The sequence below is a fragment of the Colias croceus genome, chromosome 13 (genome assembly GCF_905220415.1).
Source record: "Colias croceus chromosome 13, ilColCroc2.1".
Taxonomy (NCBI): Eukaryota; Metazoa; Arthropoda; class Insecta; order Lepidoptera; family Pieridae; genus Colias; species Colias croceus.
In genome coordinates this window covers 4,635,418-4,662,092 of record NC_059549.1, presented here as the reverse complement: position 1 = coordinate 4,662,092, position 26,675 = coordinate 4,635,418, and the positions used below count along the sequence as shown (strand labels likewise).

The 26,675-nt window shown below is 31.7% G+C and overlaps 1 protein-coding gene across 3 annotated transcripts in view; it reads right to left on the bottom strand.

Moving 5' to 3' along the window:
• Nucleotides 1-3,020: 3,020 nt before the first annotated feature.
• Nucleotides 3,021-26,675, bottom strand: part of LOC123696789 — a 78,916-nt gene continuing 55,261 nt past the window's right edge. For all 3 annotated transcript variants that reach the window (XM_045643156.1, XM_045643157.1, XM_045643158.1), the window contains 3 exons: nt 21,573-21,699; nt 5,514-5,623; nt 3,021-5,368 (listed from right to left, as the gene is read on the bottom strand). In XM_045643156.1, the coding sequence (XP_045499112.1) occupies nt 5,009-5,368; nt 5,514-5,623; nt 21,573-21,699 (597 nt within the window). In that variant the 3' untranslated portion in view covers nt 3,021-5,008. The remainder of the gene's footprint in view (nt 5,369-5,513; nt 5,624-21,572; nt 21,700-26,675) is intronic.

The following is a 26,675-nucleotide window of genomic DNA, read 5'->3' as shown; positions in this document are numbered from 1 at the left end:
TAGTATATAATATTATCTGAAATAAGTAACGTATCCATTTCTGTGATCTGTGAACGGAGTGAAACTTCTTTAGGCGCTTTGAGAGTAAAATTTCAAGGTCGCGTCATGGCAATACCGTCACGTTATGGAGTAAGGCGATGATTTTGGTATCTTTGAATATTGCCAAAGAAGTTTCACTTCTGACACACGCCCTATTTATTAAATTAATTTACGTGAGCTTTATATATTTTTCATTTATCGTAAAGATCTCTTTATACAATTTTATTTAACTGCACGTGACCTGCTCTATACAAACGTTCAAGTACAATTTGACCCACTTCCCAGTGTTCGATAGAGCTGAAAATTTTCACTTTAGCCTAATTTTCCATTTAATAATTTTATACAGAAATATTTATTTTGTTCATAGTATTATATTATAGAATAGGATAATTACAAAGTATTAAAAACGATAAATAAAAATATGTACCTAATCAATGTAATCATTACGAATATGACGCACTACCTACTTACATTTGTAATCCACATATACACCGTCAAACAAAGACAAATAATATTTAAAGAATTTAAAAAATCTTTATCGCTATTACGTATCAAATATGAATCACAATTTAATACCTAAGTCTAGCTTGTAGCTCAAGTACGTGCACACCGTGACATCAATTATGGTATGACATAATTTGAACTGAAACTACTTATTACTACTTTTATGGTGTTATCAGTATAGTAAAAGAATCGATTGGATCCACTTACTGTGTAGGCCATTTGTTAGATAACTGTGATAGCCTTGGTATGGGTAATCCCATGCTTGGTTTCTGAGAAAACTGATTGATAGTGACATAGCTAATTTCAAATTATTTGTATGTGCCCTTGCCAGGCTATCCCTATGGCAAGGCCGTGGTAGAGTGACAGATGTTCTGTCGTGAATTTTCCATTTGCAGATCTCAATGCATTTTTTCTAAATGAAATTCAAATAGTTAAATTACTATTTAATTATCATCATTAATTAGAAATAGAGGGATTGTACGATCGCACTAATTTTAGACTTCTGATTGCTCATTGCAATCGAAAAAATATATTTGTGTTAAATAGTCCATTGATTGAAGAAGGCAATATAACGTCATGTATCTACAATGTGGGTGAAACTGCAATCCACGGCTTGTATAAAATATTTTTGGTAATAAGCCCTTTTCTTAATTCTAAAGTGATAGCCCACAAAATAAAATTTAATTTTCATTTCGTGACGTCAATACGCAGACAATCGCGCCTGCCGTATCAGCTGTTAAACTGCTTCCACGTAATTTTATGAAGCTGAATTGTCTAGCATTCTAGCAATTTGAAAACACGTCATATAAAAAGAATGAAGCATTGTAAAATGATAACTTACTTATTTACGTCAAACAACATGGACAAAGACACGTTACGCTCAATTTTTACGCTATTTATCATATTCTATATCACACCCACTATTATCTATAAAGTATAACAATATAACACAAAATTGTTTGGACACCTCACATTGTTTATGAATATTTAAAAATATTCCGACAATTTCATTGTTAACAATTTTATTTTAGTGATAACCTCGTGTCTTTAAATTCTGTCATAATATAATGTATTGATCAACAAATATCATTATTTCTGGTTTATTATAAACGTTTTTTTATTAATAATTACGTTCTTATATGAATAACGTTTTCGATAAAATAAATTTGGATCTTTGGATCACTGTTGTAATTTCTAAATATAATATATTCTGCTTCATTTTTGTTTTGAAATTTAAGTAGATATAAAGTTTGTGTAATTGTGCCTTTCGACCTGACACTCACTCTGTAGAAATAATATTTTTCAATAATAAATAATTTCTAAGTTCTAACCAATATGATTTAAATATTTTATTTATAAATATTACAACAATTTGTTCTTTGAGAAATTATTATAATATTACAATAAAATCGTTATTCCAGAAACTATATTCGGTAAACCCAGATGTTTATCGCTTATTTGCAAAATGTGTTTCTCATAATATTTCGTAATTTATTCTAACATTGCGTTAACATGCGCTAGATAGACCTTTAATTACTGGTTCTTGTCGTCACCAACCATCAAGTGATTGATAGGGCTCTATCTTTTCTCGATGATCAAAATCCCTAATAATATGAGTACTTATACGAAACAGTGGAAATATTATTATAAAGCTTCGATTTAATATGAAATGTATAAACCTATTTGTTTCTATCAGTTCTTATTTTACCAGCTGAAAGCTACCCTATTCCTAAGTGTCGTATAATTTATTATCCTGGTTCAACTTTCTAGGCGGCATGAACTGAATGACTCGTAGCAAACAGGGTGGCAGTCAAATGCCTCCAATAACAACCACGAGCCTTCTCTGTACTAGCCACTAGGTGCTAATCGAAGCAGGCACGCTCGTACGATGCGGCATCATGGCCAGTTAGCCAGTTAGTCTCACTTTAGCCTATTTGTCTTTCTCGTTAGATTTCGTGTTCAAACAATCTCCTTCCGGAGACTTACTGGAACTAACCTTTTTATCCCCAGCCACTTATTGATAATTTACTCGAGTCAACATTTTATATGCACTTTGACGTTTCGGTATAAATGAACACCTAATCCGGCCATAAACATCAGCGTTTTTGCCTAATCTTTACGAGCATTTCAATAAAATTGTTTGACATTGGTATTTTAAAATACAAATAATTTTTGAACGCAATGGAATTGAGTTAATAAAAGTCGGTTAAAAGGGTAAGCATTCGAAATAAGATGTCGGATTAAGGTTTCGTAAATCAGGCGAAAACTTCTTGATGTGCGTGCAAAATTAGTAAGTACTGTTATACCGTACTTTGCTTGGATAAATGGTGTATGAACAATAAAATTTTTGAAAGATATGTGTTTAGTGCATTAAATACTAACTGTTTTAAACAATATCAGCAGAAAAACATGTCTTGGGCCGAATTAATGAAATTAATTCATTTACAGTTCAAGGGTATAAAATAAATAAACAAAGATGCGAGTTAAATATGATTTAATTTCGTAATTTTCTTAGCAATTATGTAATTTCGTTTTCAGCATCTGAATAATTATAAATATAGACACGGCGATACATTTTAAACAGTAATATAACTTTGTGTATAAGCGCATCACGTAAACTAACATTTTAATAGTTGGAATGTTTCTACGTCTTTTACATGTATTGTCGACTATGAATATACATAATAATAGTACATAATATACAATATGTAACAGGATTTACATACGCTGAGACTTGTTAAATAAAAAGTTTCCGAAAGATGTAACATAATATAGACACCCTACATTGTAAAGCTATCACAATTCACACCGTATCACTGTGTGCGTAGAATTTTGATTACGTGTGTAGAATAATAGTGTTTCGTATTATATCCACACTTTCCTCCAATAATGGGAATAATGCAATACTAAAATATGCAACTAGTTATCCTGTCCAAGCATTTTATTGTATTTAATTAAATTTACCATCGTGTAGTTATGTAATTTCTGTTACACGTTGTACACGTTACGGAACGTCTAACATCGATTGTATTCCACACATTATGGTGACAGCAACCATTAATATTCAGTAAATACATTCATAAATAATTGAATAGACACTGGGCGTTACACTAATGTTTTAAATCATCTTTCCTATAAGTTAAATACTTTATCTACGCATAATTACATACAAACTTAACCCACTAAATAAGAACACAAATCGTGCACTGCCACCACACTATGGCACAGATCTTAAAATATTAAAATTACAATGTCTATTACAAAATTTCGCTTCGATATTTGTTAGGATGACTTTATTATCCAATATTTTTTATGGTAAAATTATATTTTTACAATATTACAATAGTCATCGTATGAAAGCATTGAACCTCGATAATTTGAATGAAGGCTTTTTTTATGAATTCATCTTTCGATTTCGTATACATGTTTGGGATCGTTTGATTTTATGATTTTCTTACAAAATTGAAACGATTAAAACATACTAGCTTATAAGTATTTTCATGAAGATATTAATGCAGTGATTGCTTATTAGTTATTTTTCAAATTATCGAGAGTCCTCTGCAGAAAATGTCAAAAGAGATTCAAAAACCTATCACTCACATACAAACACTTAAAATAATATATACAAAACGTTCAAAATCATACACATAATTCATTTCATACATTACAATTAAATTGAAAACATAAAGGAAGATGTTCGTAGTTACAGAAGAATTTTAGTTCGATTGTGACAAACACAAGAGAGCCATCGGATTAAATACAAAACATTTAAAAACAATTTTACATCTAACACCTACGTTACAAGTTTCCATTTAAGTTTTCGATAAATAAGTGAACATATTAGTATATTTACAAGCGGATAACACGATTCATACGTAAAAGAGTAAAGCATTTAAATAATAATACACTGAGAATTGACATAAAGGCGCTGTAAGTACATTATGGCGAGCCAGCCGAGTGATCGAGGTTCGTAGAACTCGGCCTTATCAAACCGTTCGGCGCATGAAAGGGAAAATTACATTTTGACACGTACTAATGACGACGCGGCCGATATACCTCGCGTGTAAGCTACAAGTTCAGCGGTGGTCTGTCGGAAGACTCGTGACTAGGGAGACTACTATTTGCTCTCCGTACAGAAAGCCTTTTTTCTCTCGGAGCGCAAGAGCGCAGGCAGAAGAGCAAACGCCACGATGTTACACGACCTTAAGGAATTTCACAGCTCCAGACGCGGGCCCGGCTCGGCTTTTTTCTCCCCGTCCAATGTTTGCTCTGTCTCTCGGTTCGGCTACCATCCGTGCGGCGTTCGCGACGCCGCGGCCGCGCTAACCTAACACTATCCAGTCCTCGTCACTGTAATAATACTGCGGTAGTTGACTAATACTCTGTCCACTCACAATGTCCATCGACAGCTGGCAACGAAACGCGCGAAGCGTTGAAGCGCAAATGAGTCGCGAGCGAGAGCCGCCTACGTGCCCTCGCAGTTCCGTCGCCGCTGCGGCCGGCCGTGGTGGTGGCGCACGTGGCACGGCGGCTTGATGGAGTTCTGCGCGGGCGGCCGGAGCCTACGCTGCGGGCGCCACTTGGGCAGCGAGCCGGCCAGCACCGTGTTGTGCCGGCCGATGTCGAAGTCGTGCGCCTCCTTCAGCAGCGAGAAGCACTTGTGCTGGCCCTCGGGGAGGTTCCGCTTGCCGCGCCGCATCTGCGCGCCTCGCCTGTTGAATCCTATGTACCGGTCTTCGTTCTTCACGAGATGGTATCTGCTGTAGCCGTCCACAAACTCTTCTTTGAATAGGCAGTTCGGTTGTCTCTCGGCTTGAAATCTCGTCTGTTGACAATGAGGAACACATTTTAGACATGATCATCCACGATACCTATCTATAAGTTGAATAATATTGATAACTTCTATAATATAACTTTTAAAAAATTATCCATATTTTATCATTTTAAACTTATTATAAAGAGTATCTTACCAGCCTCCTGCCGACCAGTCGCGACCGATTGAAGCACAGGTACATGTCTTGCACCGGCGAGTGTATGAGCAGGTCCAGGCTTAAGCCGCGTGTGCTGATCGTGAGATTCGCTGAAACAACATGCATTTACATATAAATCTCTTGTAAACAGAACCTACAGTCAAACGTTTTGTTATTTAAAGTCGATTGTGTCCAAGTTTTCTATTTTTTTTGCAAATATGCATTAAAAATATTTTATGCAATCTCCTCATCAATTTACGTATCATATACCTAAATTTAATAAATATCGCGTTCGTTTAAAGATTTTTATTGTTATATTTTATTCTAATTCGAAGAAAATATAAATACTCGACGCAACAAGACTTCTTCATTCAAATGCTATAAACTTTCATATAAAATATCCAATTATAAAGATATTTAAGAGCATAATTGCTACACCACAGGCGCTAAGAGTCATAAGTTTTATAAACTTCACCGCTAGTGGTCACATAATAAATTCAATTAGCTACATGAACTTATATGAGAGTCATATGCAATCGTTAATGATATTTGAATACTTATAAAAGCTTATAAAGTACAAAAATAAAAAGTCAATAAAAATTAATCTATTACTTGACAAGTACATGATTAGTCAAGCGTGGATTACATGCCTGTCGTTATTTTATTTTGTACCCAATTAATTTTCGATTATCATCATTAAATAATTAATATCTATGGAAGTATTGTGCTGTGATAAAACCATCTTATAAATTAGATTTAGGAAACAAAATTGCGAGCATAAATTGATTTTATTTCCTGACACAAAGTCCGACAAAAAATATTTCAAAACTAACACGTCATATCCGAAACACGTAAAGAATTCACCAAGAATTTCGCTAATCCCAGAGATAAGTCTCGTAATTTACTTCGTCACCCTAATTAAAGGATTTCAAACAGCATCATGTAATCCCAGCCGACTCATCGATTAGATAACATATAAAAGAGGAAAGTTCGAGAATGCAACGACCTAACGCGATGGGACACGTATAAAAAGGTACCGCTACGACACCGGCCATGTCAATTCAATTACCATTAGAAGAAATAAAAATACTCCGGGCGACTCCACGGACATAAATTTGTTAAAATTTCGATGTAACGTGAAAGTGATAACACGGATAGGTATTTTGTTCGTGTAAGAACTAAGATGGAAATGTAATGGAATAGTACAAATATGTTTATGCCAATCTATATTGAAGCGTTTTAACCAAAGCTATGAAAAAGCAAGTTATTCATAGGCAGGATTACGTCGGAAAGGTAGAGTTGCAGGTATTTTTATTACAAATGAAATTTTTTGCTATTTTTTATATATTTTTCAAAAAATATCTTATATCTCATAAAACACCAAATTTACATAAATTTATGTAATTTAATAAAATAGCGTAAATTAATCGATCTGTAACTGAAATATTTCGGGATGTAAGCAAACTTGCATGTTATATAACTATAAGAGAAGACTATTATTTCCTTATACATATACTTTTTTCTGTCTTATACATATAAAAAGTAACCTCAAAACGACATATACAGTAAAAATGTAAAATCAAACAAATATCATACGTATCAAGGAACGTGACCGCGTCACATTGTCTGCAATTTTTGTTAAAAATTTTAACGATGTTTAAATATCTCTGTATCTCACATGTGAAACAATGTTTGTTTTTTGATATAAAAAGTTATTAACACTGATAACGAGTCACAGCATAATATTGCCTTATTATTTAATCCACTTTATTACTGTTTGTGTATGAGTTCATTACTTGAGGAGAATTTTTAACAACTTCATTAAATTACTTGCATTCATTTCGAGTTAATCATTCAAAACACATGATGAAGATCAAAAGCATCAAAATAATTGAATAATTTAGTAAACAATGTACTCATTGTATTTAAAAAAGGATAATTAAGCCATAGTTTTCAAATTATAGTCATCTATTTGTGAATTTTGAGAATCTCTACATTTAAACTCTAGTAAACTTTTCCAACTTTTTACTCGCATGTGAGGCACTTATTTTACATGTAAAGCATGACTCACACTCAAAAAATCAAGTAGTCTTCAATCCCAAAATAGATTCGTGTTTTCGTCTATATTTACCCGCTAAAACTGGACGGTGAATTCATAACAAACACTTATTGAACGACGTACAAACATTTACTACAGCAATGGGCCATATTTCTGTCGTAACAAGAAAAACTTAAACATTGCACAACCTCCTTCATAGACATAAGCTAATTTTTGAAAAGACAACGTAATCTCAACTACTTATGGTGAACAAGTCGCTTTGATCGTGCCGCTGCATGAATTTTCTCTTGAGCATATTTGCTAAGGGCGCAAGTACTCAATCAAAATAAACATTATTAGTTTCCATGTAAACGTAAAATTGCGAAAAATCTAACTAGTATTATATCTTAGGGTTTCAAAAGATATAGGCTCTACATTAAGAATAACTTATTTTTGCTATTAAGTTTTTGATGCTCTGAAAACTCTACTAAGAATTAATTCTTAATGTAGGGTCAAAAGTTTTGAGACAAAAGCTGTGTGTTTTAAAAAATGTTACTAGAAAAATAATACAATTATCTTATCCTAAAGGGAAAGCTTATTGTGTTTAAAACTAAAAAAACGGTATTAACGGTATATCTAATATAATATATATTATAAAGGCGAAAGTTTGTATGGATTTTATAAAAAACGGTAGGTAAGTAGATAGTTACAAGGCTTGTTACAAGTGCCTACTATGTATGAAGGTAATAGTTTCCCTCCATACAACGGAAATTTCGTAAATGCTGCACTAAGACATCCTTTCATGAAGAACAATTATCATGAAGCTACAGTAATTTTCACTTGAAAACTGTTACATTCTCGATTCGATACGCCCTTTGAACAGTTAGTCCGTCTATCTGTTTATCAGTCAAAGACCGTTAAGTACTTTAACGAAGGAATTTCAAGTCGGTTAGTAATAGACAATATAAATAGAATCATTATAATATTTGGATATTTTTTAGCATACAGATAATTTAACCAGTCTCCAAAGATACTAAATAACCTTATAAGAAGTTTGAGACTGATACTAATAAAGAGATTAAATTATATCAATCATAAACAATGAACGTTTCAAGAACAGAATCGTGACCTTTATCACAAAAGAACGTAATCTATTAAAAAAATATTGTTCCTTCGTATTTTATATAAATCATATAAATGAACTTAAGTTTAAATTTTGTATTAGTTTGTTATAGTTGCTAATCGTTCGTGCAGTGGTGGCTCAGTGGTGAGACCTCGGACTTCGAATCGATAAGTCCGTGGTTCGAGACCAGGCGAGCGCGCAGGAAATAAATTGTATAGAAATTGTTTAAAAACAGAAAAAACATGTCTAAATAACATCACACGGCAATTTATCGCACATAACAAATATTTTCGATACTCATCGATTTTCAATGAAATTTCTTTATTCATCCGACCTCGCGTCATTTGACACATATTGTATGCGAAAAATATTGCTAACATAAGAAAACATTCGAGGCTAGTAAAGAAAAATATTTACTCACAACTATTTATTTCGAAATATATATAAAAGTATAGTTGGCATAACATATTTGTTTTTAGAGATAACGTTAGATAATAATTAAATTATTAAGGTTAAGTGCGGGCGTTCTGAGTTCAATACGCACGAATTTATAGAGATATACCAACTTTTAGGACAGTAGAAATGTCGATTCCTGAATAAATCTAAATAATACCTACGTAGTGCAACCAATGATATTGTACACTCTTTTAAACTGACTAGGAAAAGGATGTATTCTAAATTATATCTCACCAAAAAGAATAAAAACTTACTGTAAAGTTTTACAGCTAACAAGTTTTAGGTTCAACAAAAAGTAAAATAAAAAATGTGTTACAAACGAGAAGATAGTAAGCATGATTTGCAATGCGAAATAATGAATGATTCTTCACATTCAATAATATAAAATTACAGAGCAAAAATTATGTAAGCCAATAATTTTTATACCGCATATATAAAAAGATTATTCGTAATCCGTGGTATACTTTAAATTTCCGCTATACCGTTTTCCTAATGATTAGCTTCGAATGGTCAACGTCCGGCTATCGATACTGATAACAGATAATAATTGTATACCGCATTATCTTAATCGAACCTGCATTTCCTTTTTGAAAATTACAAGTTTTATGTTCGTTAAAATATTTGGTATTATATTATGTTCCGCCTAGTTACTGAAAGAGAAAACGATGTATGTACATAATATATTGTATAGCCTATAGGCAATAATATAAAGCTGAAGAGTTTGTTTGTTTGAACGTGATAATCGAAACTACTGAACCACTTTCAAAAGTTCTCTGTTGTATGTTCGATTTTGTTCGTGGTCCCTGAGTGCTATAGCCTATAGGCTATAGGTGTAGGTACCACGAGCGAATCCATGGCGGACCGTTAGTTTTGTCATAAGAGATCAATAAAAGAATTGATTCGAACAAAATTAACAGTAATCAAAATCTATAAATGTTACTTATAATAAATGTAATGTATATGTGTTTGTACGTATAAAAATAATAGCATAAAATTGAATGTTTTTCTTAAGTAAATAGTCATTGATAAGTCAAAGTAAATACACAAGTATATTTCATTTGCTATAAGCGTGTTTGCGCTATCACGTGTTTATAATACAAAGCCATTTAATTTAATAAAAATACTTTGTATAATTAATTTGATTATTTGCTCGTAAAATATTATCTAAGGCCTTGTCTCCAATCAATCTGCTAACATTTAAATAACATAATTTTACGTAATAATCGTCGTTTACGATAACATTTGATACCAAAAGGTTAAATTGAATCAATTGTAGGTAATATTGGCTAAGAATTCGTGAGAGAATAATGTATATAAAAAAAAAACTAGTAATTTTAACTATTGTTACGTGTTGTCTATGAAAAAGAACAGAACTATGAGGATTCTCGATGAAATTCTTGTGAAATTTTATTTTAAGATAATGGAGAATCGTTTTTGAAGCACAATATCATTGAAAAACTTTAATAATAAACGATGTTTTTTACATTTTCTGAAAATTCCCTTATACAAAAGAAGAAGAAGAATATTACTTTGTACAAAAGTTTAAAAGTTGATATAAGTTGATATTTGTACAAAATAAACAGAAGAACACTTAAGCCGTGAAGCGTTATGACATTCGTGTAAATGTATTTTTATCTTGTCTTATGATAAGTCCTATTTCCTTAAGCAGTTTAATCCTAATCCTTACTAAAACGGTATTCTTCACTGGGGACCTACAAAGGACTTTTATTTACTTTAAACTAACTCTTTTAAACTGTAGGTGTTATTTTTAGTTAAACTTTAATCCTACCAATGTGAAGTTTATCTAAATTATTTAATTACACAGACTTCTTAGTTATGACTTTAATTTAGAAATATACAGCTTAGAATGGTAATGGTAGATGGATGTTGTAATTTCCATATTCGATTTTACAAATAATTTTATTTACTTTATTAATTCGTGTTGGTCCTGTTGGCCTTCTTCGATAATCTTACACAGAAATAATTTTGCAAATCGGACCAGTAATTCTTGAGATTAGCGCGTTCAGACAAACAAACAAACAAACAAACTCAACTTTATATTATTAAAAAAGTAAAGGTATATAAAAAAAAATATTTTGTTTTCTTGCTAACATCGTTCAAGATGTTAGCAAGAAAAAATAGTGATCCCTCTTAACCTCCTGAGACCCAGGATTTTTTTTTCTTTCTTTTTTAATAAAAATTAGCTGTATCTGTTCTAATGCAATTATAGATATTCAAAAAAATGGTAAAAAAAATCTTTCGTGGAAAACTTGGATTTTCTTTATGTCATATATATATTACAAGGGGTCCCAGTTCCAAGTGTAATGAGTTTATGAAAATGAAGAAAAACTACATGTGTTTTTAGTTATTATATATTTTTAAACTTGAATCTAAATATTTATTATTCTATCCATTGTTCTGTGTCTATTTTTTGTACCTTGGTTCAAAGATAGGTATTTTTAAGGGTAAGAAACGACCAGTTCAAGTATTTTGCACCGGCGCGGCGGTGTATTTATATTGTCACGTCCACCCCTAGGTCTTATTTCTTATCCATCCTCTCGGTCAGCCTCCTCTAATGCTTGCTCCACGTGATGTGCGTCCCCAAGATGGTCTGCCAACAACTGAAGACGACATACATAGTAACGATTCTGTCTGACATGACTCATACTCAGTGGACGAATGGAAGAAGAATCATTTTCTGGTATTTGGGCGGCTTCATCGGTATCATTTGGGGGATTATCTTCATCTCAAACATTTATTTATTCAATTAGACTTCATCTAAAAGCACTTTTAAATCTTCATAACAGTATTAACATTTACCACCGATTCGGAAAGCAGTATCTATGGAGAAGAACCGGCAAGAAACTCCATAGGTCTATCATATAGGTCAATATTTGACTCATCCAGGTGTTGGTAGATCTCAGTATCTTATAATCCTTGAAAATTATAATAAAATCTGTAACATAAACTAAAGAATGTCATATAGGTAATACATGGGGCCGTAGTAACCAATGCCATTTTGGCAAGAATTGAGACCAAATGTCTTACCAGTATGACATAAAAGAAAACATTTATATTTTTCACAAGTTTTAGATTTATCTTACAAAATAACTATTGCGGTTGCAGAAATAATATCTATTATCATTAGATATACAAAGATATACTGAAATATACTAATGGTTCCACTAGAAATGTAAGATTACTGACCACGTGTTTGCCGTCGCACAGCCACCGTCAACTTCCAAATGAGAATACTTCAAATCAGTGTCACTTATAAAACCAAAAACCGTTTAGTATAGCGGATGACATACCACTACATCGATTTGAGGTATTATTCTCGCATATACGCAAAAGATGGCGTTGAAATATTTTTTTATTGTTTATGTAATATATATATGACCGCAGGCCCCAGGAGGTTAAGTCGGTATCAATTACTACGCTATAACCCGTAAGATTTATAGCTCGGGTAACATCATAATCGCGTTTAGACTAGAAACCTAGGGATTAAATACTGGCGTCTAATCCACAACTGCGGTAGGTATTCGTCGAGAATCTGCTGAGCGCTCCTTTGGTAGCTAATACGTTTCCATTATAATACAACTGTATTTAAAATATTATATTTTTAAATAGTTCTTTATAATATTATTCTCTCTCATTGATAGATTACGAATAGATTACGATGGGACAAAGTTGCATAATGCAGTATTGATACGTTTTTCTATCTACAAGTAGGTGAAAGATCTATAATAATTTAATTATTTCAGTGAAGTAATGAATCAATTCAATTATTATAGATCTTTCACAGCAAATATTATTTTTTTTAGTTACAATTATTCGAATTCACGACTCAATTATTTTATTTGTTTTTATCAAGATATGTACCAACTAAAGAAAATATATTGTATACGAAAAATAGAAAAAGAACTAGAGGACTTCTAAATTCCTAACCTAAACTATCGAAAGTATAACTCGTTGTTCCACACAGTAACAGTCGTAACTAATTAATCGTACAATATCGTGACGTGCCACAATGGAAACATACAAATTGAAGCGCCAAGACGACAGGATGCATAGCGGCACAGCAAACACGGATTACTATTGAAGGCTTTACAGTAACCGAGCTTTATCTTACGGGTTTATCTGCGCAATTAAACGCACTTGTTAAACAAATACAGGGTTCACTCGGAAGTTTTGTTGTTGATAACGTAATATGTTTTTGATATTAAAGTTTAAAGTATATTTTTTATGTCCCTTAAATTTTCGTATAATGAATGATATCGAAATTTAAATCAAATGTTCATCAAAAACTCTATTTATATGGACAAGACCAAGCGTGCAGGAAATAAATTAAATTGATTTTTCAATTTTCAGTTGATAACGTCATCACTGCTCGAACGGTGAAGGAAAACATTGTAAGGCAACCGGCATGTCAAAGAATCAAAAGTTCGACGACATGTGACATCCGCCAACCCGCACTTGGCCAGCGTGGTGAATTACGACCTGATGCCTAAATTGCAAGGGAGGCCCTTTTCCCAGCAGTGGGAACAATTGTGGGCTGATGATGAAAATTAATTTTACCTATCGAACGTGATGTGAAATTTAATATCATAATTAATCAAACATTATTCACGTTAATTTTCCTTGTTATTTTCCGCTTTATAAAATTATTTACGTTGAGATCATATCTAGGACATCACCTATAGATATAAATAAATAATTCAATATCATTAAAAGATAATGGTGTTTGTGAAAACCACAATAGTTGTCCAATATTATCGTACTGATTTTTGGATAATCATTGATCAAATCTAAATATTTGATATTGATCAATCTGTTACAAAAATACTAAATTATCCTTTTAATGTCTGTTATTCTAACTTAGATTTAGGGTTAATATAAAATCAAATAGTTTGAGTTTGAATAAAAACAATCCGTATTTACATTTCATGTAGGTAGGTTTTTCGTGTCGCTGATCGAATTTTGGTGATTTATAAACTTTAATGTTAAATTCAACAAAGTTAAAATATTAGCCTTACCAGCAGACATTGAATGCTTTGTTTATTATGTTATTTAGACCTCTATTGGAAATATGTATAGTCTGTAATATAGCAGCCTGCTATTAATTATTAAAAAGCTGCAATATTTTATAGTAAAAATATTTCAAAATGTATTCTATACAAAGTCAGTGTATTTCTGACACATATAGGAGGCTTTCATTCAGTCATCTGGACAAATGCCCAGAGTGAGGTCAACTCGAGCCCAGGCTACATCTGACTTTGAATACCGCATAAATAACCATAAGCTTCGAGATGCTAAGAAATGCTAAGAAATATACTACGAAGATACTAGGAAGATGTCAAGAAATTCAAATCAAAATATAATAAATTGATTTGTTAAAGATGTGAATCATTGACTAATGCAAAATAATGTTTTTAAACAGTGTAAATTACGCAAATAACACTACCTATTTATTATACATAAAATCGATGTAGGTAGTTAGTTTAATTAAATACTTATTGATTCACTTGTTATTGTTTAGTTCTAAATAATCAGCAAGCAATTTATCTGCAGCAAGGACGTTCAACAATATCTCCACACTAAAGATCCTTTTATATAAAGTTGCCAAGAAAATGTGATAATAATGTATTTATTTATTTTTGTCGCGGGTGTCAACGGCCAAACTGTATAATTATCGGCTGGCGAAGTTGATCAATAAAATAAAGAAAAATGATCGTGGAAGTTTACTGCACAGTGTCAATAATATTATATGAATAGGTAGGACTTTCTTGTCAGGGAGGTTATTAAGATGGAATGCGACTCGATTACATTTTTTTTTTTTTCGTAGAACTTGTGTTTTTCCCTTTTTTTAAATATAATGTTAGCTGCTACCTACTCCGTTAACATTTTCTGTATGCCAAACTAACTTTAAACTAAAGTTACAAGATGCGTATTAAATTCCTACTATTTTATTTCCCAGAAATGTACGTATATTTCTAAACCATAAATTTAAAATTACATGCAATTAACATCGCAATGATATCGAGGAAAACGAAGTTTAATTGTTTACAAACTTGTAAAGTAGGAAGTTTATACAATTAAGCCTGTTCTATAGTTAACTAGCTTACCGCCCGCGGCTTCGCCCGCTTCGTCTAAAACCTAATAAATTATATACTAAAACCTTCCTCTTGAATCACTCTATCTATTAAAAAACCGCATCCAAATCCGTTGCGTAGTTTTAAAGATTTAAGCATACAAAGGGACATAGGGCCAGAGAAAGCGACTTTGTTTTATACTATGTAGTGATTAGCAATAAGTAATAGTAATTGATAATTACGTCTCTGTACAATGCATCTATTTGATTTGTTATGAACTTTTTCTATAGTTAAGTTGCATTAATTTTAAACAATAAATATAATATTACTGTTATGTACATTAAAAAATATCATAGAAGAATTCGTATAGAAAACAAATAAAAATCCACAAATCCTCGACAAATACGATGTTATTCGTAAACATCCACAAACACTAGAACACGTTTAGTCTAGACCGCATCACGACAATGACACTAATACTAGCATCTGAATTTAATACGCTATGCAAATTATAATAGGAAAATAAATAAAGGTCACTTCGAATCTCTGAAATGATCTTTAATGAATTCATGGAATGTTGTATGTCGACGTATTAAGCAGTTAATATAGGACTGTCTTCATTTTGCGGTGAGCATAATATTAATGTTAGTGTAATAATTGCAGGGAAGATTGGGAATTTCCTATGCATTGGTTCAGATGTTGCAATTTACTTTAAGCTTTATTAAATTTAATGTGCCAGTGAGTTTCTTCACATTTTGTCATCTTTATTTCTCTTTCCTATTGAATCAACTATAATTTTAAAGGAAAAAAGGTAGGCTTTCTAAAGAAAGAGGTAAACCTCTTTCTCAATAAAATGAACACAAATTAAGTAGATACATATGCACTGGCATTCTATGAAGATAAATTCACGCAATCTTAAAACATTTAGACTTGAAATGATACAATTAACCAAACAATCATAAGCGAGTTAGTTCTCGATTAGACATCAAACAGATGGACTAAACAGCGAAGAATATGTAATTTCCTAACTTTTATCATTAACTAATAAATCATCCAATAATCTGAATTATTATTTAACCCTATCACATAAAATTATTCCTATCTGAAACCGAGTGAATCTAGACATAAAGAGAGTAGGTGAAAATCATATGTCACAACAAAACTGGGTCAATATTTTCACAAACAATGCGTAAAATTCGTAATAGCAATATGAACTTTATATCCGTTGATAGTAAGGTGACATTTGTGTGATTCATGTTATCGAATGATACGATTGAGTAAGGAATTGTCACGGCGATCGAAATCGGGTCATTCATATTTTGATAAGTAAGCGCAGACTTCACAAAGATAAGTTAAGATTATTGTTGAGTGCTTCGCACTTCGAACAAATATATTTGACCACCTGTATTGAAATTAACACATAAAGAAACCTTATTGATACCTGCAGGTTTTATAGAAAAATAAGGTAAGAATATTTAACAAAATATCACTTGAACCTACTACTTAATATTTGAATTTTAATAATGTTATTAACTAAAAAGGAAAAATATCGAGAATACACAATATTATTGTATTATCCATGTATAACAACGATGCCTATCATATTTTACTAAGGAAATTCGTGTATAAGTTTAGTATTTTGCCCTTAATGTGGTACTTGATTAACAACAAAAGCACGCAGCGTTAAATAACAAATTAAAAAAAAAAAGAATTTTAAAACAATAAACTTGCATACCTCAACCCGATTCCATTGCATACAAAGTTGAATGTTTGCTAAACATTTAATGTTATTTTTTATTCGCGACAAAGGCCAGGACCACCCAAGTAAATTGTAACAAACAGATGTTACGAAAAGCAATATTGTTGATAAGCGGTCTGTTTTAAAACGTATAAATTAGTTTTATTCCTACGATAGGATACCGCGTGGAATCAACACTATTTTATTGATATATTTCGTGTACTGAGATTATGTGGTTTGATTTTATAAAAACGATGAGTTGTACAATAGTGTTTTGTTTGGCTTGCTCTTCGGTTTAAAAGGAGAAATCTATATATAATTATATAAAACTCAAAGGGGACTGAATACTGATATAGTGATCTATCAACGCACAGCCCAAACCACTGGACGTATCGGGCTGAAATTTGGCATGCAGGTAGATGTCATAACGTAGGCCTCCCCTAAGAAAGGATTTTAGAAAATTCATCCCTTAAAGGAGTAAAATAGGGGATGAAATGACTTAAACCATGAAAATTTATCTTTTCCACGCAAGCGAAGCTGCGGGCAACAGCTAGTCAGTCATAACTCATATGGCTTCAGCAACACTCTCCTATTAAAATATCGCAACTCTTCTTTTTAAATGTAGAGTCTTTAATATATTTTTAACAATATCTCGAAGTTAAATTTATATTAATATCCCATAATTCTAAGAAAAATATTTTCAACTGAATAGAAAATTGTCTACACAATAACAAATAATAAAACGCAAATTTAGTTACACTGAAAAGCATAAATCATTTGAAATAGTCACGTAATCAACACGATTTCCATAACAGTAAGTAGCCGTACCTTACCTAATCAAAACATTGTACGATACTAGTTCGCATTATTTTTGTATCTCAAATAAAAACACTCAAGCCGATCTTCACTTTCACACAAAGAAAATGGCTAAAAAATATCCACTCGAAAACCGCATAGTCATTCACAACGTTAAATAAATAGAAGACACGTAACAAATTGTATATTTACTAAGACAACCGACGAAATTAACCCATCAAAATCTCTCGACTCTAGTTTTGTAAACCACTTAAAAGACTCAAAATGATTTCTCGGTAGTTTATTTTCGAACGCACAAATTACGTTATTTCTTATTAGATTATAGGGAAATAATTGGATACGTGTGTGGTATGTTTTTTGCGAAACGGAGGGCATTATGGCTCTTTCATTATAATGTTTTTAACCTATAACAACTTAATTTGGGAAGGCGCCGCACCGCCTCCGTCGATTGATTTCATATAATTTGCGACCCGACAATCTTCTTTCCAAGAATTCACACAAAAAATACCTTGAAGAAGCTTACGAGTTGTAAAAGGTTGATGCTTACATTAAATACTTCTCACACATTCACACATTCTATCCTATATATTTAATATAATATTTTGAACCTTAAATGGAAAATATTAGAAGATATTCCAATCTAATTATTCTCTTTTCGAAAACAATTATTATATTCTTCTTAAATTCAATTGGTTTAAAAAGAAAGTTCCGTTTGTACTTCATATCATTGATTAATATTACTTTTTCTATTTAACCGGCGGAGGCATCAGGAATTTTTATAGCTTCGTATTGAGCATTCCTTCTAACTCTCAATGAATTATTTTCTCTTATCAGTGCATTTACATCAAATTTTAATTAAAAAGCGTCACATATTTTATGCGGATATTCGGCGGTAGGCGGTGCAAGGTGGTCGCCTCGGCGTGAACCGACAAAAATAGCTTGACCTACGATATTACTCTACATTTAAGATAAAATACAACGAGAACAGGTCAGCTTATATTGGCGATGCGATATAAATTCGTTGAATCTAATACAGCCCGTAGTTTATTTCCTAGTGATTAACTAACTATAACCATACAATGTAAGGTTTTGCTTCACACTTGATTATCTTTCACACTTTTAATAATAGAACTAAGTTTAATGCAACCATAACTTCAAAATTCATTAAACAGCTATACATAAATTACAATTGAACATTAAAATGGACTCTTATGAATGAACGCGCAGTAGTAAAACCTTTAAAAATACTACATTGTTTTTTTTAATATTTTACGATTATTACAAGCACATACACAAAAATCGATGATAAATTAAATAATAATAATGACATACAAGTGGATTGTTGCGTCTTCGATTCAAGTACTTGATGTAACATTACAAACAAATAAATCATATTACAAATTATTGATTACGTTTCTAATTGCTAATGGAATGTGTCATAATATATTGGGTCAGGCGTTAATGTAGCTGTGACGTAGTACACAATTCCAGCGAACATTTAGACTTTAGAGCCGAGGGAAATCTTTTTAAATGCCATTGGAGTACACTGTAGGACCCTTGTAATCGCTCTCCACATTCTTGTGAAGCAAAAATGAATACGACATAAGTGAATTCCTTTATTTAAGTCCTTACAGGTGATGTAAAGCCTACGATAATTCCTGAGCAAACCGCAAATCGCTGTGAAATGTTAAGGTGAAAGTACTTTTTATTTGTACAGGTGACTTTGTTAAAATACGTTTAACAAACATTAAGTAATATTATGGACATCGTCTAGTCTAGACGAAGCCGTGATTTTTTCTACATCGAGGTGTTGATCAGACGCATTAGATGCGCTAATCAAACGTGATGAAGTAAAATGTATCCGGCTATTAGAAATTCGTTATTTACACCTCTTTTGTATTTTAAATATTTACTTTCATTTGAGCAAGTTTTCTACATTAATTTACAATTGACCGCACAGATTGATAAAGATTTAATGTCTTTTTATACGTACATCTGTTTATGTAAGTAATAATCTTTAATTTTACCTACGTATTGCAAATTGATGATATTCATAAAATTTTCATTTAAATCCACTACAAATATTATTAAGCAACTGTAATATTACTGATAACGAGCTACAAATAAATAAAAAACATCACATGACTGAAATAAGCACTCGGATATTTGCCTACTTTTTGAACACTTTGCAATTATGTTTTGACATCGCATTTGATCAGAATTTATTGTGATAGATACCCAACAACACAGTAATCAAATGTCAAACATGACTACCTTAAAACAGTATCCCGTCTACACATTCATATAAACTTACATTTGTACAATAAACCCCTGAAGAAGCCATGCTAATACAGTTTTGCCAATACAATTCAACAGAAGGCATCTAACAACAAGCAAGCTCCCTTAGACCTTGAGAAATCAAGTCGCACAATACATATCGCACGGTGACCATGCCCATGCCGTTAGCATATAGCAAAGTACTTGTTGCATGGCCGTTGACCCTTCAAGTATTGACATATTCCTATAGTTTCTCACGTCTAGAACCCGCAAACATGATTATGGCAAGCCTGCAACGCTCAAATCGACTCGGTAGCTGGTTTTTAAACTAAAGCCTACAGGTGTTTCTAATGGAATTTTCGCATACATTAGATAGTTTTGAGTGTTTTATATAGTTTAATGAATGTATGGATTGATGTTATAGAGATATGTTAGTTTGAAGTATGTGCTATGTTGTAGGAAAAATACGGTTTTAATCCTTAAGATTCCAGAATTACATTGAGGCTACGCTTTTATAATAATATCAGATTTTATTGATAGTCTATCAATACATTAATTTTGATAGAGTCGTGAGTAAAAAATACAATTTACTCTATCTTTCAATTATTAACTCTACATTCCTATTTCCCTTTTACACTACTTAGTCGAAAACTTACAGAACGATTATAAGTTTTATCATAACGTTTTAAAAGATGTTAACGCTGGATTATAGCAAATACCTACTTCTTTAAATGTCTAAAAACTAAGTCATACACAAAGTCATATTGCGGTTGTTTCCGATTAGCAAATGTGGTCTAAACGAATAACAATAATGGTAGCAACACAGATTCGAATTATGTTGAAATAGGTTTTCACGGATTTGAAAAATGTAACTAAAATGTATAAAAAAAGTAGCTAAAAGGAAGGAAGAAACGCAGAATATTTTTAATCACGTGTCATTAGGATTTTTTTTATGTTTTTAGTACATATCAATTAAAATACCGAGTATTATGAATAGAGATAGCAATTTATCAGAAATCAATAGATAATATTTTTACTTTCTAGATAATGTTTGTCTTTTGAGGCCAAGGATTATTATCACACTATATTTGAATTTGTAATTCTTTTAATTTAGGGTAAAATTATGAACTTTTTAAATAATTTTCTTAATATCATTGAAGTCCAAAACAGACAATGTCGCGATTGTCACATGAAAATCATAACAGAAAGACCTAGATTTTGTATATGTAACGAATAAACTTGAAAACAGCTCTATCGATTTTAAAAGAAAATATCAAACATCTTTACCAAATAACAAATCCATTTTTTAAATCTATACTTAATATTATAAAGCTGAAGAGTTTGTTTGTTTGAACGCGCTAATCTCAGGAACTTCGGTCCGATTTGAAAAATTATTTCGGTGTTAGATAGCCTATTCATCGAGGAGGGCTATATATATCATCACGCTAAGACCAACAAGAGCGGAGCAATGCGGGTGAAACCGCGGGTCACAGCTAGTAAATAATAAAATGCAACTTACGCTGGTCGTTTCCATCGGAGCGGGCCATGACAGTGCCGTTTGGGAACACGTTGACATACATGTGTGAACACTTGCTGTAGAGACGAACCGACCGGACCATCGATGGCACCGCACCGCAGATCACCACCTGGGAACAATAACAAGAAAATTTCAGTTTTCATAATACTTTTTTTTAACTTCTCCTAGCCCTAGCACAGATCACTGCTTAGTGTTACTTTTCTTTTATAGGGTATTTACAATAAAATGTAACAAAATAAAAAATAAATGTCAAGCCGCCATTTTGTTGCTATGGTAACAAGGAAAATTGGTAGTATAAGGTAACTTGTAAAAAAAAAAAAAAAAAAAAAAAAAACTATAACTTGTAACTATAACTTGCAGTTTTAACACAGTAAGATTGTATATAACTTATTGAAACTACCAAGCCTTATAGTCTATCTAATAAGCTAATTTACTACAGTTCAGTAGTTTTTAATTGAATAATGAACAAACAATTTTGTTTATTATTAACTATCGGCTTACAAATTGACAGAATTAAAAGGTAAACAAGTATAGGAATATAAATTAGTCAAAATTACACCAAATACATAAACATGAGGTTGTAGCCCGAGAAAATTAAGCGGAAAATTGACCATCCCACGTGTAATTTTAATTTTTTTTACTTTCTCAGAGTACTTTACTCTATTGTTGACTTGTTTTATTTTGATTTTATAAATATAATATTATCATAAAATGTCAATTAATATCGTCTATTTTTATAATCTATACTTAATTTAATATTCGTATTGTGCGGAATTTCTGAACACGAATTAATTAACATTAATACATTATTAATTATTGACTGTATCTATGCGCATTTTTCTAACCAATACCGATCAAAATGTATTATGTATGTATTTCTATCACATATTTCGACGGAACGGATAAATGAAATTAAACCGGTAATTCTATTTACCAGTTAGAGACTAATAATAAAAACCTTTTTTTTATTTAAAGGCTGAATTACTAGCTTCAGTTAATACAGAAGATACCTAAGTATTATTTTGTCATACTATAAAAAGTTTTTAAACTCCATGTGTGGTCGAATTCAAATGTAGGCTTTATCTATAAGTCTATTTAAATTAGTTTCCTTATAGTTGATACTTTCACTGTAATTTTAATGGCGCCAACGTTGGACACCTCATTACAAAGATTTGTATCAATACCTTCCTTGATATCGGGTGTAATGTGAGCACCTTTTTGTTAATATTACGTCGTAATTAAACACACTATAAAAAAACAACATGTCATTTTATAAATTATTTAATTACATAAAAATAGTATCTGTTTGTTATATTTGTCAGGGCTATTCCACTGATAGTATTTGGATGTGTTGATATATCCAGGAGCAATTTTGATGATATTTGTCGCGAAATCAAACTATAAGCATAGTATAAAGAGAACTATAAGAATGTGAAAGAGGGTAGAAATTAGTGGAAGGGTGGACTTTCACGTGATAATATTTAATCGTATGCAACGTCTGCGGAAAACTTGTTAATATTTAATATCATTGGTGAAGCGCACATCACGTGACTTTCAGTCAGCTGTTTTACATTTAAATCCATATAAACATCATTTATCGCTGTATTTCATCCATGATTTTCCATGCGTTTATGCTTGGTGTCATAAAATCTATCAGATTGATTTAAACTTACAAAATAAGTAAAACAAAAATAAGTTCCGTACGCTATAATAAGGAAACAATCGATCGTTTTAATGGGTCAGCCGCGCTAATCCGCAGCCAGGGGTTCAGATCGGCGCGGTTATGCGAATGTAATTTCTATTTATTATTCATGAGGGTTCCTTTTTGGTTGTCTGTGGGTGGTGTGACATAGTCTCTTGTGAATGTGGTGCGGGTGTCATGTTCAGGTGGGAAAGCATACGCTACCACGACGCGGTCGACGTACAGACGTATTGCGTTTCAAGCCTGCTTTTTGTAAGCCCTACTAATTTTTGTTGGACTAGCTAAGTGCCCTGACGTTGTATGTAAAACCATAAAAAATTAGGGGTAAATGGTCAGTAATAATCCTGCTATGCTAGTATGCACCTAATTTGACGCGACTCATTTAATTCCTTGTTACAAAGTTGAGGTTTTGAAGACAAATCATTTTATTTTGTAATACAAAAAAAAGTTGTTATATATTCACTTGTAAAGTACAATGTAATAATCTGTATTAAATCACTTTGTAATTATAGGTATTATCATTAGCATTATAAGAGTTAATTTTAATTAATTGGCAGTTAATCTCATTTATATACTGTTTATACGAACAAAGACTCGGATATATTATGTTTCTTATTCTACTGTATCTATCTACATTAACTTCGCATTAATTTTAAACATGTTTCAAAACAAACATAATATTAATATAAAGAAAGACGACCACAAATGTCACATTTTTCTCAATTATCATACAAATTACGACTTATTGATTAAATTATTAATAAATAAAAGTTTAATTATTCATATAGTTAATTAATGCTGTTGTTATTAATTGAATATCTTGGATATAGTTAGTTATACATTATTTATATGCTACGTACAATAATATCATTGCATTGGTGTATTTGCAATAAATAAGAGATTTTTATTAAACCTGCACATTAAACCGTTATAATGTGCATTAAAAGCATATTTCATCCCAATATAAAATACTTTATATGCTTCTATAATTTTAATAAAAAAAATATTTCATATTCATCATCATCAGCCCATATTTTATGTTCCCATTGCTGGAACATAGGCCTCCCTTATGGGATCAAGCCATAATCCACCACTAGCCAAGTGTGGATTGGCGGTTGGATTACACATTACAATCTTATAATTATTAATACATTATTCGTCAAATCTCCAAATGGGATATTTTATTTTAAATTAGGTAAGTTAAGTTCTGCTACAAACTTCAGGATATAAACTTCAGTCTCAAAACAACCTAGTTCTTAGTAAAATTGTAACGTAGAAGAGTTGTTTTTACTTCAATATTAGTTCATATTGTTTGATTAAGCACTGTTAATTAGAAACACTAAGAGTGAATCCACGACTCTATAATTTACTTTTGTCATGGTTTCATTAATTATTTATAACGTTCCATGAATAGTAGTTAGTACTTTTGTAGATGCCATTTTTTACGAATTTTTATGCTCAAAAAATCATATGGTATACCTATAGATAATAATACGTATCAATGAATGATAAAATCAATTTTATTAATAACATAAACCGATTAAACTTTACCTGTAGCAATAATTATTAATTAGATTTATATAAATAATTAATAAATAGAATCTCCAGATAATATAACGTAATAAATAATAATTTAATTAATTAATAATCTATCAATGATACATGTCTAATTGTCTAGTCTGACCAAAGTCTAAGCGTATTTTCTCTCGGTATTTTCTTGAGAGGTAGGTAAGCTGATTCAACCAAACCTAGATATATATATAATAAACACGTTTATTATACGTGATTATTATAATTAGTAATAAATGTAATAATATTTACTAACAGTCATATATGTAATTATCGATGCATTTTAAATAAATGTTATGGTAACATGTTTAATTGATTTTCATAAATACGATAAAATTCTTGACATGAATGAACGAATACATAAACTGAAGATGTTATTATGGTTGCGTAATGTAGACACATTGAAATAAGGATGCGAGTAAGATGAAGGTACAGTGCGATGCAAACTTAATGGCAGCTTGGAACGAACGATACGATGATCGTATGATGTTCCGAGATGTACAGAAAACAATTTTAGGTATTAGAATTAGAGGAACGTTAAGGGACCTGTGCTCACCCGCACTCGCACGTGTACCTAACTTCCAAACTGCCATTAAGTTTGAATTGAACTCTACCTACTTAACGAATTAAAGTACAGTAGGAAAGTGAGAGTAGTGCCAAATTTTATAACTGTTATTAGATAATCTAATGTGACTGAAGACAACCTTGAAAAGTATAAGAATCTGAATTAAATAAAGAAGACATAGGGCTTTCTTGTTGACCATCTGGTAGGTAACGTACTTAGACTGATGTAAGGATTATAGTAAACTCAATGATGTGAGATATTCCGAATCGGGACTCTTAATCTTTCTTATATTTAATCTCTTAGCTTGCTAATGCTTGTTCTCTTTCGATCTTTCGATTCGATATCTCATGAGAAAACAATATCAATTGACATAAACCTCAGAGACATAAACTTTACTCGAACTTCTGTTATCTCTGTGATATATTTTGAAGCGGCAGAATCACAGCACTATTCAACACAAACATATGATCATTTGTAGGGAATACATTGTTACGTCATGCTTTATAATTGTTCAATGATAGTTATCAACTTAACCGTTCGGTCAAATCGCTTATCTTTCGACCCGACCGCACGCATTATGAACGGGTGGTCAATTGCCAAAATATAATCACAGCGGTGGAAACTTTCACGGATGAGTTAATTCAAATGTATTGTTTTGTTTGAACCTTATGTATTGGTTAGTATGTGAATATTATCCAGTAATTGACAACCGTACAGTACCAAAGGAAGGACTCAAGACTGTTTAGGAATTCGTCTTTTAAACGAATTTTAACGCTACATAATATTATTTGTTTACACTTCGAGCACTGAACATTTTGTGATGAGGGTGGTCAAGGAGTGTATTTCCTATAATATTAACATAAAAAATATATACGCAAACAATGCGGTTGCAACGAGTAATATAATGTTGTCTTACTTATATAGCCTTGAAATAGAAAAGAATGACGTGTTCTTATCTATAATCTTGAACTATCTTAAACTAGGATTACTGCCCACACGCATTATTAATATCTACATTAACGTTTTTCCCTATTAATAATATTAGAAGTCTATAACTTATACAAACATGGAATTATGTATATTTCCCGTATTAAAAGAAAATATTGTCTTTTTAACAAGAGTGTTTTGTTCTCAAAAAAAACCGGCCAAGTGCGAGTCGGGCTCGCGCACAAAGGGTTCCGTAGCAGCAAATATAATAAATTACAGTTAAATCAACCTATCTCAAAAACTATAAGAGATACTTTGATCA